This window comes from Rhinoraja longicauda, chromosome 5, assembly GCF_053455715.1.
Source record: "Rhinoraja longicauda isolate Sanriku21f chromosome 5, sRhiLon1.1, whole genome shotgun sequence".
Classification (NCBI taxonomy): Eukaryota; Metazoa; Chordata; class Chondrichthyes; order Rajiformes; family Arhynchobatidae; genus Rhinoraja; species Rhinoraja longicauda.
Genome location: NC_135957.1, coordinates 40,690,922 through 40,703,952, shown reverse-complemented (window position 1 = coordinate 40,703,952; position 13,031 = coordinate 40,690,922). Strand labels below are relative to the sequence as shown.

Sequence of the window (13,031 nt, the reverse complement as noted above, 5' to 3'; positions counted from 1 at the left end):
TTTAAAAAAGTGCATTCATCCTATCTATTCCTCTCATGATTTTATACACAAGAGCAAGTAAAGATCTACTTGACCGGGAGGGAAACTACTTTGAATTGAATTGAATACATTTTATTAGCCAAGTATGAATACATACAAGGAATTTGCCTTGGTGCTTTGCCCACCAGTAACAACACGTTATACGGTAGACCATTAAAAATAAAACATTATAATTTAAACATGTAAAGAATGAACTAAAACAATGAGGCTGCAGTTTGGCTGTTGAGTAGAGCTACTGTATAGGAAAGAGGAATTACAGAATGGGAGCAGCGAGAGAGGATGTCGAAGAAGGGTCTCGACCCGAAACGCCACCCATTCCTCTCCAGAGACGCTGCCTGTCCCGCTCAGTTATTCCAGTATTTTGCGCCTATTTTCGAAGGAAACTACTTTGTTCACTTTCCAACTCCTCTCTGTGTTTCCTCGAGACAATATTCCGCCCCGTCCCCCCATTGGTTAACAATGGCCTTGGAGTTAATTTGTTTTAACAAGGTTAAATCGTGCTAATTGTGCGTAAAGTGGAGTACAAGGTTAAAAGGCGACCAAGGCTACCTGATTATAGATTCTGCAGTTTGTAGCGTAGTACGGGCTACAGGATGGGTACACGGCTGAGGTTCGTAGACTGGCAGCATTATCCTGGGGTAGTGCAACTTTCCCTACTTGGCAACTTCTCTAATGCAAACAAGCGTTTTCTGTGTTTTCTAGGTTGGCGTTGCTTTGGACGTTATTTATTACTGATGTGTGGATGCAATTCTCGCCCCCTGAAGGCAAGCTTTCTTATACTGGTTTAGAACGTGTGGGTCACGACCCAGTTACTCCTGCACTTTTCAGTTCCATGTTTCTCTCTTCTCGATCTTAATTTTGTTCATGTTTTGCTGGTAGGTTTGTTGCAGAGTCACTGTTATGGACGCCTCTTTTGGATTCGCCTGAAAGCTTCCTTTCTGCAAGACAAGCCGTGGACTCTTGGTGTCACCGGTAAATCTACAGCTAACGTCCAAATTTGTTTTCGTTTCTGCTCTGTCCCGCTCTTATTTTGTTTCCCGATTACTAGATTCAACAGGCGAAGTCTACCTGCTCACCCCGCCGTTCGCAACTGAATGCGGCTACACTATATCGCAGGATCCGTTTGGTAACGTGGAAGTTCGTGCATCGGTTATGGCTTGTATGGTCGCTAATGAGGTGAGTGCGTACACTGTTGCGGGAGGGCGAGGTCGACCTGATTAGAAAACATGATGAAATGTAAGCACTCGCGGACCAGAATTTAACTTACTTAAATTCGGAAACCGCTGTACAACTGACCACTAGCAGGGTCTCGACCCGAAACGTCACCCATTCCTTCTCTCCTGAGATGCTGTCTGACCTGCTGAGTTACTCCAGCATTTTGTGAAATAAATACCTTCGATTTGTACCAGCATCTGCAGTTATTTTCTTACACTGGATGTTGTCGGACGTCTTACTGATCTGGGTTATAGTCTTGTAAAATAGTGGCTTTTGGCAGCCACGTGCATTGGACTGCAAAGCTTAGATGCAAGTCTCGTTGCTTGGTGGCATTCAATGATTAACAGCCTTTAAGAATGTGTTCTGCATTCTGCCTTTTTCATGCTTGTTACTTCATTTTACCATAATAATAATTTCTTTATTGTCATTGTAGTGGTGCGTACAACGAAATTCATGCGCACTGCCTGAGCGGAGCTCAAATGTGCAAGATAAAAAATAACAATTTAAAAAATCACTCGCGTGCACACACTGTGGCACATACACAGATTCGCACATGCACACGCAATGCCTCCGTATGCACCCTTATCAGAATACAAGATATTGCACAAATAGTATAAAAATAAATATTATAAATGAATATATCAGTTGCACAGAAGTAGGTATTGTACAGTATACATAGTCTATGTGGGGGGTGTGCTTTCAGTGCAAAGTTCAATGTGGTGATTGCCTTGGGGTAGAAACTGTTAGTCTTGTGGTGGGTGCTTTGATGGACCTGTAGTGCTTTCCTGAGGGCAGAAGTGCAAACAAATGATGGGTGGGGTGAGATGGGTCCTTTAGGATGCAGGATGCCTTCTGCAGGCAACCGGAGCTATAGATGTCTTCCAGGGCAGGCAGATGTGTGATGGTGATCTTCTGGGCTGTGTTTATGACTCGCTGCAGAGTCTCCTTGTCAGCTGCAGAACTGTGGCCATACCACACCAGGATCCCATGTGTCAGACCACTCTCAATGGAGCAATGTTAGAAGGACATTAGAAAGCCAGCTGTTGTGGCAGGTTGACTTTCCTGAGTGTTCTTGGGAAGTGAAGCTGCTGTTGTGCCTTAACCAGCGAGTTTATGTTGGTTGACCACATGATCTTCTGAGATGCAGGTGCCCAGGAACCTGAAACTTGAGACTATCCACTCTTTATTCATTAATGTGCAGTGGGGGATGGTCACCCTGCTTCCTGAAGTCGATGATCAACTCTTGTATTTTTGGTGTTGAGTGCCAAGTTGTTTTCTGAGCGCCGGCCTGTTAGCCTCTGTACCTCTTCCCTGTAAGCAGACTCATCGCCTTCAGTGATCAGCCCCACCACTGTCGTGTCATCTTCAAACTTAATGATTGTGTTTGTGTTGTGGGTTGGTATACAGTCAGATATAGAGAGTGGAGGACGGGGCTCCACAAGGCTTTGTGCTGAGCTCCCTCCACCACTCTATATCTAACTGGTTGAGTGACAGTGGTGGGGGCCCACACTGACTGACTGTGGCCGATCTGTTAGGAAGTCCTTTATCCCAAGGCAGATGTGTGCGAAGCCTAGGTGGGACAGCTTGGAGACCTGTCTGCTGGGTATGATCGTATTAAATACAGAGCTGTCATCAACAAACAGCCGTGGTGGAGCAATACAGTATAGAGGGTAGTGGCAATTGCGTCGTCTGTTGATCTGTTGGCTCTGTATGCATATTGGTGTGGATCCAGTGTGGGTGGAAGAGCAACCTTGATGTGCTTAAGGACCAGTCTCTCCAGGCACTTCATGATTATTGGTGTTAGTGCGACCGGCCTGTAGTCGTTGAGGCAGGTTATGACTGTCTGCTTCGGAACTGGCAATATTGTGGATGTTTTAGGCATGTGGGGACAATACACTGTGCCAGGAATAGATTGACCATGTTTGTGAACACGTCCGTTAACTCAGCAATGCAGTCTCTGAGAACCCGTCCTGGAGCTCCGTCCGGACCAGCTGCTTTCCGTATGTTGACATTGCGGAGTGTGCGTGTGACATCAGCGGTTTGTGTGATGTGTGTCTGGCTGTTGGAAGCTGGAGCAGTGGGCATGACAGTCTCTGATCTCTCCACCTCATGACGGCCAAAGAAGTGGTTGAGCTGCTCTACCAGGGAGGCACTGCTTCTGGAGCACGGGTTGGTGTTGTAATTGGTGATGTGCTGTATACCTTGCCATGCACGGCGGGGGTCTGCGTTGTCGAAGGGGCTCTCAATCCTTCGCTTGTAGGCTGCTTTGGCGTCTCTGATGCCCATCTTCAGGTCGGACCTGGCTGCACTATACAGCTCTGTATTGCCGGACCGGAAAGCCATGTTGTCGGCTTTTAGCAGGAGTTGGATGTCTTTGGTCATCCATGGTTTGTTTTTGGGAAAGACACGGATGCGTTTTGTGGTAGTGACATTGTCTACACAGCTTTTTATGTAAAACAGTACAGTGGAAGTGTAGGTGTCAATGTCCTCGTCCTCAAATAAGTCCCAGTCAGTGCAGTTAAAGCAGTCCTGTAGTTGCTCGGAAGCTCCCGGGCCACACTTGTATATCTCTAGCAGCTGGTTTGACTGTTGATGAGAGGTCTGTATGCTGGAGTCAAAAGTGAGATGTGGTCAGACTGGCCCAGATAGGGGAACGAGGTGATGCTTTGTACACTTAATGTTACTATAAACATGGTCAAGTGTGTTTTTTCTTCTTGCGGGGCACTGCACATGTTGATAAAATTTCAGGAGGACAGTCTTTTGGTTTGCTTGGTTGAAATCACCTGCAGGATGGGTGCTCTGTTTGCTAATGACAGTCAGCAGATAACCCAAAGCTGTTGTAGTATTAGCATCTGGTGGTATGTGTACAGCTGTGATTATGGCAACCGTGAATATGGCAACCGTGAATTCTCGTGGCATATAGAAAGGGTGACATTTTATTAATAAGTATTCCAAGTCTGGAGAGCAGTGGTTATCAATGACCTTTACATTTGTGCACCAGTTGTTGTTTGTGTATACAGTCTTTGTCCCCTGCTCTTACTAGTGTCTCTGTTCCTGTCGTGGCAGTGCGCTGCGCGGCCTGCTAGCCTGATAGCCTCCTCCGGGATCGTCGGGTTAAACCACATTTCCATAATGATCATAACGCAGCAGTCCTGTATGTTTTTCTGCGTAGATGTGATAAGTTCCAGCTCCTCCACTTTGTTGGTAAGTGATTTTGCATTCGTGATGAAAAGGCTTGGCAGTGGAGATTTGTGCAGGTCTTTCCCTAGCCTAGCATGTATCCCAGCTCGGCAGCCTCGCTTTTGTTTCCTCTCTGCGTCGCCTTCGTCGCTTTCTGGGTGTGACAGTAATCCACGGAGACCCCGGCGATCTGATGAGCTCGGGCGGAATGTTGTGTCCAAAATTTATGTTAAAAACACAGCAACTGTATCGAACCGATGTTTAGTAGTTTGTCGGTTGTATGGTATGTTGACGTATGCATATGTGGCACTCAATAATAAATATAGTAAAATAATTCTAATTTAGCAGCGCCGGCTCGAAGTGCTGAGCCTCTGCATGTGTGCTGCCATGACCAAGCACATAATTGTCACATTACCGAAATTGTACTTTAAGTTTGTTGGCAACTGGGTCAATAAACTATAATAGTTTATAAATTAAACTGCTTTTAATTGCTCTTAGATTGAACTGTTTTTAAATGCTCTTGGATTGAATGGTAAGCGTACAGCTCAAAAACAAGTCTTTTTGACACAACTTGTCCATGCCGACCAAGATGCCTACCTAATCTAGTTGCTCTTGCTTACATTTGGCCCATATTCCTCTGGGGCATTTTCCTGAACATGTATCTGTCCAAATGTCTCTTAAATGCTGTTATAGTACCTGCCCCAACCACTTTTGCACCTTGTTCCACAAATGCACCACCCTCTGTTAAAGTTACCCCTTGAATTCCTATTAATTATTCTTTCCCCACCCCCTTTCATCTTGAAATATGAGCTTCAGTAACACCAGGAATCTAATACTTGGGATAATTATTTGCAGTCAATGCTCTGACTTGATTTTTTTTGCACTCATTTCCAGGGTGATGATTTATTTAGCCTGAATCTACAAATTCAGTTTGGTCCCATGGAACGAGCATCAACTTACTTGCATACAATGAGCTGTTCCTATTTTCCATGGCGAGCACGAGAAATCTTATGTGAGCAAAACTACATGGAGGTATGCTTTGTATGAAACAGTAACACTTAGATTGATGTACTGTTGTTCAGAGGTGCCATCTTGTCAATTAAAGATATTGCACTAAAGCTAAAATTACCATCTCTGCTGTCTAACTTTCTGATCTTGCTTGTCCTTAAGTTAATCAATTAATTTGTGGTATTGTACTTGGATATTGACCTGTAGAACAAGATTCTCTCCAAAGGGGATCAAAGTCACTTATTCACACTAGTAATTCTAATTTAATGTTCATTTTGAATTGCATCTCTGAATATAGATTAAAAGATGGGCACTTTGCCTAAACAGTGTTAAAATGTGCCTCATCACTGGTGTTTCATTGAGTTGGGGCCCATGACGCATTGGGAAAGCTCAACAGTTAATGGGAAATTTAGTTGTACAAATTATGAGTCTGCAGTATAATTGCAATGTTTTTGCTTATTTCTCGGTTAGGTTTCAGTACAAAGAGTAATACCAGGAATTGAAAATGACTACGATGAAGATTGGATTGCAGCAGTTCCATCTGTAAGTTGCTTGTTTTTTTTTCCCCCTCTGAACACAAACCACTTGCATTAACTTTTTTCCTCTTTAGGCTCAAGAAGCTGAAAATGCCATTTGGCAAGTTGTATTTCATCTTCCTGAAAGAATGGAGACCATGACTGTCAATGAAACATTGAGTAGTCATTACAGAATTGGCACAACAGTTTCACGTCTATTGCTAAGAGCTCCCTACAATGCAACTGAAGTTGAACCGTTACTGGTGAGTGCAAAATTGCTTTAAAACAAGTAATTTGACAAAACTATATTTCTGCAATAACTCTCTACAATACATTTCTAGATAGAGAATGTGCCTGTTTCAAGCATTCGATCAACCACATTCTACAAACAAGAATGGATGATCCTCTTGATTGACACAACAGTGGCTTGTCCTACAGGTGAATATTTTTTGGTTATCAAGTTCCCCCCTCTTTCCTTGCGCCCCCACCCCCCTCGTGTATACACTTAAAGTGCCACATCCCTCTGAAAATTATTTTCTTCTACACATAATCTAAACCAGCATGTGTAGATGTCCTTGTGTATATCAATATGGTAAACTGATGCCAAGACACGTTGCATGCAATCTTGATCAATTTGAGTTGTGGTTTTCTCCACCAATATCGCATATCTGGTTTTGAGTGTCGCACATGTTAGTCATCACCTATAGTTGAAGTATAAAAGCTAAAAGGCAATCTTATCCTTTAACAGGTGGCACTACTTACACTGAAGATGAGATCATCTGGAGAATACCAAGAGTCATCCCAACACTTTCCTCTCATGAAGAACAGTTCTATGATGACTCTATTGTTTTGGGAGTTAATGGTGTTAGTCTAACCCCAGATAAAATGGCAGAGCTGAATTATCCACTGACCTACAATGACACAAACATCGTTGTCACTATTCCTATTGGAGCAGAAGGTGGAAGTTATAAGGTTTGTACACTTATCAGTGAGAAGTTTTACATCTGTAAAGTGCAGTTGTGACTGCTACTTAATCCACCATTAACTTGTGTTTTAGAGCCATGTAGTTCAAGGACAGTATGGCATTGTCTACTCGATAGAACTGCTTGTAGAACATCAATGGGAGCTGACCAAATACACAATCATCCACCCAGTTTCTACTCCCTTCATGCCTCGGCCACCAATTGTGATCAATAGTAAGTAATGTAAGTAGGGCTGCTTATGCAGAATAATGCAGTGAATAACTAATATTCTTTTCCTTGCAGATACCATTCCAGAAAAGCGCACATTCAATGTTTCTGTCGGAAACTTCCTTCCTGACGTAGAGCTTATAGCTTTAACTATAGGTACACTGATAGTTCCAGTGGATGAGGCAGACAAGGCAGGGTTCACAATCTATGAAATGCCACTGCCTAACAACACCAAAGCCTACATAGTGGAAGTTCCATTTGAGAATGAAAATATAGAGCAAGAGGTAAAGTAATCCATCTAACTTTCAAATTGTGAATTGAATGCTTGACCAGATGGTTATCCCATTCTCTTTGAGGTCCTACTATTACAAGATGACACAACAATTGGTTTAATGCATCACTTACTCCTCAAGTAATCTTGAACTAAGGTGCAGCTTGTGTCTCATTACTTAAATTTGAGCCATTAAACAAAATTGGAATTAATTTGAGTAAATTTTCACTAACACTAATTCAGATTGATTTGGGTTACTTGCTGTGTATCAATATGGTAAAACCTTGCACACCATCCAAAGTTTTGGCAGTTGAGGGTGCCACAGAGGTGCCTAATTTTGTTATGAGGCCATCAAATCTGCCCTAGTCTGATACTTTCTTGCTCATAAAGGAAAACTTGTCATAAATTGATCTGACTAGTGTTTCCATGTTGGGATTGATTGCCAGACTTTTTCTCATTTTGCCACATGATGCTAAAAAGAATATTACAATTCTGAGTAAGCTTCCCACTCTTAGATAATTTTGTGATGTGGTTTCTTTTAATTCTATTTCATTCTCTCCTTTTGGGCATTTAAAACTGTTTAAAATGTAAATAACATGGTTGATGTGAACCTGGGATGGAATATTATAACTTTTGTTTGGAAGGTGTATAATGTTAAAGGATATAAATCAAGAAAAGTAAAATGTTTGGTTATTTTTGTACAACAAATGAACAACTTGCTTTGACATGCCAAGTGGATAATTTTTGTTTTCCAGCACCTACATTCTAACATCCGGCTCTACATATTTGATGTCATCTATATATTCAAAATAATTCCAGAAAATGAGCCTTTTCATCAACATGTAAAAATAGCACATGAAATATCTGATATTGGTGAGCAATCAAACTCCTCATTCCTTCATGCAGAAGCAGAGTTTATCTGTAGTATAAATATTTTCTCTTTCCTCCAGTATTGCCCAAGTCTACTGGGTTCTGTGATGATAAGAACTTGTATCTACTAGTAACTCAAGGAAATCTAGTCAACTATTGGCTTCCATTCATTGATCAACTTCTGGTAACACAACAATCTTCACAAAATTATGGATACTTGCTCGTGGACAATGCAACCCATATTTTAATTGGTGTTCCACTGTCTGGAAGGGGAGTGATTTATGAGGTATGTAATTTTTATATGTGCCTCCCCACTTTTCTTTCTCAATTTTCTGAGTAACTTGTTCTCTGGCTCCTCCTCAGGAACTGAGTCTTCAAAGAATTACAGCAAGGCTCAACCTGACATTAAAGGACAAAAATACAATGAAGATTCAGGTTTACTTTACTGTAGCCTGCAATTTTCTTCCTGGAGATCTTGCAGGCAAGTTTTTAAAATGAAATTGAGGTGCGTGTTTTTTAATCTTGCAAGTATCTAACTGTTTAATTTCCTTTAGTGTGCTTTCCAAATGGAACAATGGTGATCACAGCAGTTGTGGATACAATACCTGACCTGGATCCTGGTAAAATGATTCTGAAAGATGGAAAATGTCAACCAAAAGAATTTAACGATCATAAAGCACTCTTTAAGTTCAGCATTAATAGCTGTGGCACCACCAGAACAGTTAAGTGGATGGGACGCTCCCTTGTACTAGTCTCCTTAAGACTTCTAAAATTCAATCAAATTTTTAACTCTGGTTGTGTAAAATTCTTTTAGATTCGTGGGAATTACTTGATCTATGAGAATGAAGTTTCGTACCCAAGGGAAGCTATTCCAGTCAACTTCCCAGTGATAACCAGAGACCCTGATTATCGGTAGGTTGAATTGGACAAAATCGATATTTAAACATGTAGATGTGAGTAGTAACACTTCTTTTTCCCCAACCATAGTTTAACAGTTTCCTGTCGATATGAAGTGAACAATACTCTGTCTGTTGGGGTTGTGAAGAGGTACCAGGAAGATGCCCAGCATCCTCGTAATTTGAAAATAGTGAGGGGTAGGTATGGCTTGAATTAGTGAAGTATTTTGAAAGTAACTACAATAGACACACTATTACCTTGGCCATGGGCTATTATTGTCACATATACTGAGATGCAGTGAAATGTGCTCTCTGGTCAATCATATTGTACATTCAAATTGAATGCTTCTATATGTTTAGCTTGCCATAAGGAATGTATTTTGGTGCCTTGAAATATTGCTTTATGGTCCTTTTTTGTGTCAATTTACCTGGTCTGTTCTGGAAAAACATCTAAGACAATTTGAATACCAGTCCATTGTCAATAGGGAAAGCTGGCTTGTCAAACTGTTGTGGAAAATTGTCTCTTTCCTCTTCTAGGAGGCAAGAGACCAAGGCATACTACAGAACTGTACTCAAAGATTTACAAAAGTAAGCGAAAGTGTTTGTTAGACTAGTTTGTTACTCCCCACACTTGTCCATTTTTAAACAAAATCCTTCCGTTTCCATAGCTGCAGATTACTTGGATTTTTACAAGGATGAAGAATACCCAGTGGCTGTGAATTGGACACAAACCCTTTATTTTGAAGTTGAGCTTCTGAACAATAACAATCGTCAGACTGAGCTGGTGTTGGATCATTGCTGGATGACTACAACTCCTGATCGTAACAGCCTCCCGCAATGGCATGTTATCAGAGCTGGGTAAGGAGTGAAAAGTGTGCATCCCTTGGTACTATCCTTGGTACTATCCCTGGTCCTCGTCTGTCTCAACTAAATATTTGTTTTCTGAACAGTTGTGCAAGCAATGAAGAAATATTTGTCACTGCATTCCATCCTGCATCCAACACCCACAACATCCACCAGCTGAAAAGATTTGAAGTAAAAATACAGAAACTATCTCTTGCAGATGAAACAGCGTTGCCTAAAAAAGTAAGTCTAGAGACTGAAACTTCACCCATTTGAATTTAATAGTAAACATTTTTGCTTCATCTGTCCACATTGCTGACTTTTCATATGGAAACTTCCTGTAGTTTGATTCACCAAATGGATATTGTCACTGTATTTGTAGGTATATGGCCATTGCAGTATTGTGATCTGCATTAATAATCCAGATACAAATTACTCTTGCGATGGACAATGCACAGTAGAAAAAGGTAATTGATGAGAACTAGTGTACCTATTGTTTGCTTAAATTTGGACTTTTCTATGAAGATTTTGAATTTCTTCCAGGCCAGAATACCTACCTGAACATGCAAAAAGACTATGTGTCACTTGGAGAAGTTTGGTTTTTTGCTGGAAGGTTGGAACAAGCAAAAACTGAAGGTGAGTTGACTTTTTGGAACGGCATGTTGCTGAATTTCATGGGCACTGTATAAGTGACAGTAATTTTAAATTGGCAGTTTTGATTCCACAATGTTTGGGATGGACACTAAAATGCAAATTTTATGATCATTCCACACATTATTTGCTGACTTCCCGAGAAGGAATGTTTTGCTAGACTGCCCATGTACTTCAGACAAGTAAATTGGTAGCTTTTTCCAGTTAGCAATGTTCAACAATATTGTTTTCTGAAGGTTTGTGCTTTCCTGCATTGAAATTGATCTATTACATTTTTGGTGGAGGGAAAGCCATCGGAGTCTGATTTGGGGTGGAGGGGGAAATTACTTTCCAAGTAAGTGATCTTACAAACTGAGCACTAAAAAGATTGGCTGCAATTGCACACAACCCCATAAAGCATGTCACAAGCCCAATATGGAATGTATTGAATGCACTCTTTTCAGATCCTTTGCTAATGTAACATTTCGGTGAGTTGGGCAAATGCATGAGAACTGGCAGATGAAGGATGAAAATATTCAATCTTTTCCTCTTGATTTCCAGGTGGACCAACACGATCATATTGGCAATGGGTGCTAGGAAGCGGTTTGGCAATTTTCTTGATTGTTGGAATAATTCTTGTAAGAGTGCATGTGTACCATTAGACAAATAAAATTATATTGATTAAACTGGCTTCCCTTTAACTGACTTGTCCTCTACTTCTAATTCTCTGGTAGATACAATCCATGGTAGCTCTTTAATGCCATATTTTATGTGGATCTCAAATTTCCACTTTGCATGCCTCACTTAATTCCAGGTACTTTTGAACTACGAACTATTGACTAATAATATGGGTTGGCTAAAGTGGTTAAACTAAACATTGTAATTGTTGGCAACATGCTCCTTTTAGGGTTTTAAATAGCTAGGCAAGATTTCTTTTGTGAATGTGTATCCCTATCTGCTTATTTGAGTAGATTTGGTCTGCAAGACTGCACTTGACAGCTTGTGATCAAATCATGAATTGAGTTAAAAGATGGGTACAGAACATGAAGCTACTAGAATTTTCACTTTCAGAGGTGCAGCTTTGAAGGTAGATTTGTATAAACTAGATTTTTGGCATGTCTATCTAGCTGCCAAGGTCTTAATTGAGTTCGTTGACCTTCAATTTAAATGAGTTGTGTCCAACTTCCAATTAAATGGATTATAGGACTGGTGTTGATCTTTCAAGATTACAGGCAAGTAATCCTTAATTGAACAATTAATTTTACTGGCATTGGAAATTGTGCAAGTCCCATAGAACATTTGTTACTGTTGGTGTAAAGGTTCATGTGGAGATATTGGAGAAGTGAGACTCTGCTTTGATCAGATCAGCCTTCAGTATCTTTAATATTAAGCCTTGTTTCCTCTTAATGCTATCTCTAACTTTTTAATGAACTTTTGCCACCACTGCTATATATCTCCTCCCCTACAGAACCCTAGTAAAAGTAGTGCTGGTACAACCTAGTGTCTTGCCATGGCCAAAGTTATAATCTGTGACCGATGCAAGTGATTCAGTGTTCTTTTTAAACTAATCTGAATTTCCCCAACTATGGGAGTAGGAAAGAATGTTCATATTTCTATCAGACAATGCAGCTTCAGAACACAGATGCTTTGAGTATCTGCCTGCCATCACTTAACCTGCATACTGATTTTAATCAATTTGCAAAACCTTAGGATATCTAAATGAATGTTCTCCACAAAATCATCATTTTTTGTTTAAAAGCACTTTCACTTAATGCTGGGAGGAGTCTGCACATTAGTTCTCTGTAGACTGGCAAGTGGCTAATTTTGACTTGTTTTTCCTTCCAAAGAACCTCATTATCTTCCCCTTCTCTCCAAAAAAACCTCTTTTTCCAGGGCCTCCCTATAACATGCCATTTGTATTGATTCAGCTGCATTTTTAGTTGGGAGAAAGGAAGAAGTGCTTAACTTATCTTCATTTATACTCCCATAATCTTGTCATGTGTTATAGGAGCAGAATTGGGCCATTTGGCCCATCAATTCTATGCCATTCAATCATGGTTGTTTCTTTCCCCTCAACCCCATTCCCCTGCCTTCTCCCAATAACCTATGACACCCTTGACAGTCAAGTACACTTGCCCAATTTTAATCTTCAGTTAAGGTGCTATTTGCAGTGACTTTTTGTTTCTTAAACTCAGTGCCTGTTTATAAATGCAAGATGAAAACGAGCACCAGTTTTAAAAACATCTATTTTAATCCATCTGTTTTGTTCCATGGAAAGCTCTTCATCTTCCAACGTTTTCCATTTCTTTTAATTTGTTTTCTTATTGATTTCAAGTAGTGATTTTAAACATGGGTATTTTCCCAGAAGCTTCTA

The 13,031-nt window shown here is 40.6% G+C and overlaps 1 protein-coding gene across 1 annotated transcript; it reads left to right on the top strand.

Moving 5' to 3' along the window:
• Window positions 1-922: 922 nt before the first annotated feature.
• LOC144593980 (zona pellucida sperm-binding protein 2-like) lies at window positions 923-11,319 on the top strand. Its single transcript, XM_078400121.1, has 21 exons — window positions 923-1,011; window positions 1,088-1,215; window positions 5,329-5,466; window positions 5,914-5,985; window positions 6,053-6,220; window positions 6,299-6,395; window positions 6,706-6,929; window positions 7,015-7,153; window positions 7,223-7,431; window positions 8,174-8,291; window positions 8,369-8,574; window positions 8,652-8,769; window positions 8,843-9,009; window positions 9,103-9,200; window positions 9,276-9,382; window positions 9,722-9,772; window positions 9,853-10,042; window positions 10,135-10,270; window positions 10,410-10,494; window positions 10,571-10,663; window positions 11,219-11,319. The coding sequence occupies exons 2-21, from the start codon at window positions 1,192-1,194 to the stop codon at window positions 11,317-11,319; spliced, it is 2,541 nt and encodes an 846-aa protein (XP_078256247.1). The 5' UTR covers window positions 923-1,011; window positions 1,088-1,191.
• Window positions 11,320-13,031: the final 1,712 nt, after the last annotated feature.